The sequence below is a fragment of the Diaphorina citri genome, unplaced genomic scaffold (genome assembly GCF_000475195.1).
Source record: "Diaphorina citri unplaced genomic scaffold, Diaci psyllid genome assembly version 1.1 scaffold108725, whole genome shotgun sequence".
Classification (NCBI taxonomy): Eukaryota; Metazoa; Arthropoda; class Insecta; order Hemiptera; family Psyllidae; genus Diaphorina; species Diaphorina citri.
The window spans coordinates 8,300-16,685 of NW_007485672.1; the positions used below are offsets into that span (position 1 = coordinate 8,300).

The 8,386-nt window shown below is 35.9% G+C and overlaps 1 protein-coding gene and 1 long non-coding RNA gene across 2 annotated transcripts; both read left to right on the forward strand.

Moving 5' to 3' along the window:
* Window positions 1–544: 544 nt before the first annotated feature.
* LOC108254458 (RNA-directed DNA polymerase from mobile element jockey) lies at window positions 545–5,867 on the forward strand (the record flags this gene model as incomplete). The annotated part of the gene is given in 1 exon segment (XM_017449444.2): window positions 545–5,867. A coding segment is annotated over 1 exon segment (3,518 nt), but the record flags the coding sequence as incomplete, so codon positions are not given.
* Window positions 5,868–6,133: 266 nt separating this feature from the next.
* LOC113473815 lies at window positions 6,134–8,085 on the forward strand. Its single transcript, XR_003395667.1, has 2 exons — window positions 6,134–7,145; window positions 7,765–8,085. It is a non-coding gene; the product is annotated as an uncharacterized LOC113473815 (long non-coding RNA).
* The last annotated feature ends 301 nt before the right edge of the window (window positions 8,086–8,386 follow it).

Sequence of the window (8,386 nt, forward strand, 5' to 3'; positions counted from 1 at the left end):
AAATTTCAAGAATAATAAATAATAAATTAATTATAAAATTAAAAATTGCCGCTCAAAAAAAAACTAAATAAAACATGGCGGACAAATAAATAAAAAAATCCTATTCGAAATATTTGAAAAAATATTTGTAAATAAATCGAATAAACTGAAGAAAATAAAAAATTATTTAGTTAAAAAAATGGAAATTATTCGTTTTATTGGTTTTATTTGCATAAAAAAATACGACTAATCTTCTTTTATTATTATTATTATTTTCCGTTTTATTTTTTCTTTTTCATGTTTTTAAGTTTTTTGTATCTTTTTCTGCCTAGTTCTATTGGAAATTTGGTGATTTCTCCCTTGTGTATTCTCTATAGCGCACTAAAGGTTGAATGCAAAAATGGGAGCATTTACAAGCAGACAAAACTCCAGAGAGGAAGAGGTGGATCCCAGTTCAAATATTGCGTACAGATATCCACCCAAATCAGGTAAGTGTAGCTCTTATTCCTGAACATTTGAGTATTTTATCATCAAACCTCAGTATCTTATCAAAACAATCTGCCATCATGGCCGACGCCGATCAAAACTAAAAAATCTAAAAATTAACTTTTGAACAATTTTTGAAAATGGTGCTTAAAAAAGTTTCGTTTTTGCATCGTCCTTTCTTTACTTCTTTGCATAATTAGTTTTTCAACTATTTCATATAATATTTTTGTCTTTATGTAATCAATATCGCGACCTCCAATTTATGCACCTTCCTCCACGTGCTCGTTACTTTTTGAGTGTTCACTTTCAACCTTTTCTTTTGCTCACCTTTACTAAAAACTGACTTATTTTCGCTTTCAACCGCTTTTTCATTTATGTTTTTGCCTCCTGTCTAAATATCTGAAATTACTGTCACATCACCTTCGCCCAAGGATACCCCCCTTGCACTCGCTGTTCCATCCTCCATTGCCGACCATCACCCAGCACACCGTCTGCTGTTTACTTCACTATTTGGTTTACAATGTCACGTGAGTCCACGTCCCCCCTCCTCCCCTCTCCTCCTCCCCCCCCTCTTTCCCCCAATGTTACCCAAACCCAACCTCCCAAAGACAGGGACCTTTCCACTAACCATCCTGAATCCCCAGACAGCAATTGCCAGCTAACCATTACCCCCTCGCATCAGCACTCTCCGCTGATTGCTACTCCAAATCAACAACACCTAAATCCAAATCACCCCCATCCTTCACATCCCAACCATCTCCCAAACTTGCACCCCAAATCTACCAACCCAAATCCTCCTCGATCTTTTGCAAATCTCTTGAAACCTAACTCACATATGAACAAAGAACTCGGCATCATTATAGATGATACCACATTCAAAACAATTGACTATCTTAATGAATTAGCTAAAATCACAAATCCATCAAACCTAACTATGGTCTCCAGAGTGTCCGGTAAAATGAGAATCTTCTTGAGTACACGTGAAGAAGTTATTCGCATCTCGACCCACCACCCATCTATTACAATTAAAAATTGTCAATTAAACATCCGCCCCCTTGTTTCTCCTTGCAAGAAAATTATTATTTCTGGTGCAAAACCCTGGGTCCCCAACTCCTATATCCTAGACATTCTTAGAAACCACAATGTCAATGCAAAGTCTGTTGAATATTCCAAACTGGGTCTTAATGACCCAAAATTTGCTCACATCCTTAATGAAACTAGATTTATCTATTCCCAGGATTCCACATTTCCTGAATACATCCAATTCACATATCAAGGTGAACCGAATAAGATGCACTTGTTTGTTGAAAAGACAACATGCTACTTTTGCAAATCAGACCATCCCTCACATAAATGTCCACTGAATAATGAAGAATCCAGGGTAACCACAGATTGCTACCCTCCTCTCAACCCATCAGGTACTTCTCCCTCCAACACATCTTCTGACTCCATTGAACACACTCAATCTTCCCCAAACATCCCTCTCCTTGCAATTCCTTCTGTAAGTAATTTAATCAAATCTAAAGCCATCTCCACTTTCCCAGATGCACTCTCCACAAGCCCTCCTCAACCTCCCTTTCCCCCTCCTCTTGCAACTATTGATAAAATGCCTAATAATAATTTATCCTCACCTCCTTCCAACTGTCCTTCTCCCATTCCTTCAGTCTGCCTTCCTTCATCCTCTCCTCACCCTGAAGTTCTGGCTCCCTCTCCTGAGACCCCCCCACCGGTCATAGCTCCGGTTCCCAACTCTATTCTACCTACTGTTACCCCTCGCAGATCTGGGAGACAGAAAAACAAAAAGAAGAACAACAACAAAAACTCTCCCAATCATTCCACCCCCCCTAATTCCCCTACTCTCACCATTCACATTGAAGATAATTAATGTTCCTCCCCCCCTTCAAATATCCTTCCCCCCTACTTTTATTCCTTTCTTTTATGGACTGCAACATTATACAGTGGAATGCCAATGGCATTATTAGCAAATCTGATGAACTCAAACTCTTAATTGATAAATTTAAGCCCATTGCCATTTGCATACAAGAAACACTAATTTCTCCCCCTACCAAAATTCCCATTAAAAATTATAAAAAGTTCAGATATGACCTGGTATCGAACAACTATCCTATTGGTGGTGTCACAATTTTAGCCCATCAATCATTACACTCCGAATATCTTCCTCTGAGAACTAATCTACATGCCATTGCAATTATTCTCAAATCACATTTCTTTTCTTTCCCCTTAACCATATGTAACATATACTCTCCTCCCTCTCAAAGCCTCTGTCACTTGGATATGCTTAATATTGTGAAACAACTACCTAAACCCTACCTCATTACCGGTGATTTCAATGCACACAACCCCATGTGGGGAGGTAACAAACTCTGCCCAAAAGGCAAGGAAATAGAAAAGTTTCTAAATCTATCACTTACCTCTACCATCTTAAACAACGGTGATCCTACACATTTATCCTTTGCCTACAAAACCTATTCTAGTATAGACCTTTCCTTTGTTTCCAATACTATTTCCTCTAAATTTAATTGGCAAGTCCATGATGACCCCTGCCAGTCAAACCACTTTCCCATCATCATCTCTCTTAACAAAAGTGATACTATTCTGCCTCAAAATCAAAACTACATCTCTGATATATGGATATATAAAAGAGCTGACTGGTGCTCATTCCAAAACAATATCACCTTCCATAATGATATTGATCTCTCAAACCTTACCACACTCAACATAGACTCCGTTTTAAAACAAACCTGTGAAAATATCTTAAATGCAGCCCAAATATCCATCCCTAAATACACGAGATCCAAACGCCCCGTAGTCTGGTTCTGTAATGAGATTAAAACACTCATAAACAAACGGAAGAAAGCTCTCAAGCTATTCAGAAAATATGGTAATCTTGAAGACTTCATAGAATATAAAAAATATAGAGCTCTGTCGAGAAAAACAATCAAACTTAAGAAAAAAGAATCCTGGGAAAAATTTGTTAATTCGATAAATGTTCCTATAAACTCACATTCCATGTTTCAACAAATCAAACGCATCCAAGGTAAAAACATTCATAAACCTATCACTTGTTTAAAAAATGGGTCAAATATAATCCTATCCCCCCATGAAATAGCTAATGAACTAGGACACCACTTCTCTACTAACATTTCAAATCTAAACAGCTCTCCTGAATTCATTCATCATAAAAACCTACTCGAAAACTCTCCCATTAATTACAATGACAATGAATCCACTGAACCCTACAACTCTCCTTTCAATATCAATGAACTCCACAAAGCATTCCTTAAAACAAAATCTACTGCTGTTGGCACAGACAAAGTTTCATATCAAATGTTAAACCATCTTCCCAATCCTGCTTTAGAATTCCTGTTAAAAATTTACAATCTAATTTGGACCAATCACATATATCCCAATGAATGGTCCAAAACAATTGTCATTCCTATTCAAAAGAAAGACAAAGATCCTCATTCTACCAGCAGTTATCGTCCTATCTGCCTCATTAATTGCATTTGCAAAATATTCGAGAAAATGGTTAACTTCAGATTGACCTTCATCCTAGAAAAATATAAGCTTCTAAGTCCTTTCCAAAGTGGCTGCAGGTGGAATAAAAGCACCATTGATAATATATTACACCTTGAAAATGAAGTGACCCACGCCTTCAGGCTAAAAAGATATACATTAGCTGTAATCCTTGATATAAAATCTGCTTACGACAGCACTTGGCGGAGACGCATCTTGCAGAAACTCAATGATTGGAACATTGGTAGTCACTTGCTCAGATACATTGAATTCTTCCTGAACAACAACACCCTCCAAGTCAATGTTAACTCTAAATGCCTCTCTTCCCCATTCACTGTCAATAACGGTATCCGACAGGGTTCAGCTTTGAGCTGTGCCCTATTCAACATTGCTCTCTCTGATATTCCTAACTCATTACCAGTCAACATTAAATGTAATCTTTACATGGATGACCTTATTATATTCTACAGTCAGTCAAATCTCTCCACTCTACATAACTGCATACAACACAGTCTAAACAATTTGAACAAGTGGTCTCTCTCCTCAGGCTTCACTTTTTCTCCTGAAAAAACAGTGTGCATGTTGTTTCACAGACTCTCCCAATCCTATCACCCTCCCCTTTTCCTAGGAAACACTCCTCTCCAATATAAAGAATCCCATAAATGGCTTGGAATGATCTTGGACCCTAAAATGAACTGGACACATCACATAGAATACCTAAAAGCCAAAATGAATCAATCAATCAATATTTTAAAAATGTTGAACAACCCTAACTGGGGACTATCTAGGTCCTCTTTATTACGCCTGTATCATATTTACTGTAGACCAATATCCGACTACGGCGCCATTGTTTATAATAGTGCCAAACCTAATATTAAAAATAAACTTAACCCCATCCACAATCATGTCATAAGAATGATCACAGGAGCCTTCAGATCATCCCCACTTAACAGTATCCATGCTGAAAGTGGCATTCCTAACCTTGAATACAGATCTGCCATTCTTATCAATAATTATACCTCTAAAATTATGTCCCTCCCTGACCACCTCATGTATCCCCACATCTCACAAGCCCTGCAAATAGATCCTACCCTTTTTGGTAAAAAACCCAAACCTATTTTTGTAAGGGCCAATGACCTAAATATATTCAGAAACATTAATATAAACCATACAATCACCAAAACTTTCAACCTCCACTCCATTGAACCTTGGCTTATAACATTCTGCTTCGATAAGCTAATTATTGGCAAAAAAGAAAATACCTCTACCACGGAAATAAAATCAGCATTCAATAGCTATGCTCATAACTTAACTAATTTCACCCCCTGCTTTGTAGATGGCTCCAAATCCTCTAATAACACTGGGTGCGCCTTTAAAATCGGTATTGTCGAAAAATCTTTCAAATTAAACCCATTAACCTCAATATTATCTGCAGAACTCATTGCTATAATAGAATGCCTCAAATATATCATATCTATTCACTACTCAGATTCCTCCTTTCATCACAAATATGTAATATACTCAGACTCCCTCAGCTCTCTAAAACATTTGCACAGTATATTCCTTCAAAAACCAATCATAGCTCACATACATAATTTACTTGAAACATGTTCATCCAAAAACATTGACATCAAATTTTGTTGGATTCCTAGTCATAAAGGAATCCAAGGCAATGACAGAGTTGACATTCTTGCCAAGGAATCTATTACTGCTGACATCCTCCCTACCATCAACTCCCATGACATAAAAACCCACTATAAAAAATCCCTCCATAATACCTGGAACAATAAGTGGAAAAACCTACCCTCCCCAAACAAACTCAGAGAAATCAAAGATAATGTTTTCCAATGGGACTCCAGTAACCTTGAAAACAGAAGAGATGAAATCGTTATCACTCGAATTAGAATAGGCCACTCTCTATACACCCATGGCTATTTAATGGATAGAGTCAACATCCCTTCCTGTTCCTTCTGTAATACCGAATCCCTTTCCATCAAACACATAATAATCCACTGCCCTGCCCTACATAGATCCAGAATCAAATTTAATATCCAAAACTCCCTCTCTGAAGCCCTAGGCGATAATAACACTTCCATCTCCAATATTATCCTATTTCTGAAAGATATCAATATCTAGATGTGCATTCGTAGAAGAAAAACTCACAGACGAAAACCTTCATAGCGGAAAAAAATTCCCACGGAAAAAAATCCCTCGGACAAGGTTTTTATCCCACGAAATTGTACTCAGTGATGGTTATACTGTACGAAATTATATCCCACGATGTTTTTCCTGGGAATTTTTTACCGTTATGAAGGTTTTCTTCTGTGACTTTTTCCCGTATGAAGTTTTTCGTCTGCGATATTTACCACTATGACGATTATATTGCGTGTTTTTTTTCCTCCGTGAAGATTTGATGTGGCGAATTTAGAGGTGATGAGGTTTTTATTGAGTGGAAATTATACCCAATGAAGTTTTGACAGTATGAAATTTAACCTGGTGAGATTTTACTGTATGAGTTTTGCTTGTATGACGATTTTCTTCAATAGAAATGTACGGGCTGACAGTTTTACCCTGCGAGATTATACGCCATGAATATTTTCTTCAATGAAGTTTTTCTCGAATGAAGGTTTTCAGTTTCGTAAACTGAAGAGAGATGGAAGATCGAGAGAGAGTGAGAGAGAAGATTTTCCAACAATACATCCAGCTGATTGCAGCATTATTTCTTACCACAGAGGCAATAGATTTGTTTTGGTGTGGCGGTAAAAATTCAAATTTTGAACTTTTCTTTGCATTTGCAGAATGGATTTTCCAAGGCGATTTATCCAATCTATTTCCTTTTGAATTACAATTTTCTTTCTTTTTCAAACGTTTTATTTAAAGAGGAGGTTAACAATTAGAGTCCTATTCCACAAAGAATTGTTTTGTCCCCAAATCAAAGAAAAACTGATTAGAAAAAAAAAACATAAAAGGAAACCTCTAAATTCAGTGCTTTCTCTCACTGAATTTGAATGGAAACTAAATGGAATAAAGTAATTGAAAAATAAGGGAATGGCAATAGAAAACTTGTGGATGGAATTTTTACCAAAGGGTCTTCTTAATGTCTTGGCCCCAGAACAGATGAAAGCAAAACTGAAAGAATACAGGTAAGCCCAGACTTTATTAAGTCCCAACTTAATTTCAAATATTTCATCTTTTTTACTTTCTTAAAAGTTACTTAATATGCTATGGGTATTTCAGTGGTGTTTACCACTTGTCTGTTAGGTTGGAGTGAAAAGTAATAATTTTGGAAATTCGAGAACATCCTGTTGAAGTTTCATAATTATTTATTCAACATCTTCAGTCTCCACAATTGGCTTGAGGTTGTGGTTATGTACCTATGTTGCCCCTTCAAACTGTATACTGTACAATATTTTACTTTTGATATAGCGGTAATATCGATATTTTATTTTCAATATATTGATATCGCAAATATTGATATTTTTATAAATATTGCCCATCCCTGGTAATAAGACTACTAAGTATGTTTATGTACTAGGTTTTTTATCTCACCTTTTATGAGTTGTATTAACATGAAGCTGATTGCACCTCATAACCTCATACTTACCTAATAGCAATGAGCTTTCTTTGCCCCAGAGATGACCCAGAGGACAAAACAATGTTGCTTAACTTATTTAAAAAACTCATTGGATAAATTATTATATATTTAGAGAAATTGTATTTTTCTTTGATATTTACACCCAAATTTATTTTTCCTGTTTACAGATCAACACGAGAGAGTTAAGAAAACAATTCAATAGGTTGTGTGGAAATAGCAAGGTTTGAAAACTGTCAAAATGACATTGAACACCAAGTTCTGGGATTTATAAAAAATATTTCATGGTGTAACGGCTAAGGTCTTTGGTGATGAAGGTTGTGACCTAGAACTTACACATCTTTCAAGCTAACTAGGCTGATGTTTATAGAATTAATCCATCTGGCAAAGTTTTAAGTTAATTATTTCCTTATGTACACACTCAGGATTGATTAATATCTTCTAGCATAGAATAGAATAGAGTATGCCCTGCTAATACGAGTACTGCCAGAATAAGACTGAAAAGTCCCTTTACTCCTGCAGTCTAAACAAGGTCTTATGTATTTGGTATATTTTTTTAAAAAAATACAATTTGGTACAATTTAGGTTGGCGCCGCTCCAATGAGGGACTAAGTTCGTAGGCGGTTGGCTGGTCTATCATATTCAAAACAATAGTATTAGTTAGAAACAAACAAACAAGAAAAGGAAAAGAAAAAAAAAAAAAAAGAAAGAAAAAAAGAAAAAAAAAAAAAAAAAAAAAAGAAAAAAAAAAAAAAGAAAAAAAAAAAAAAAAAAAAAAAAAAAAAAAAAAAA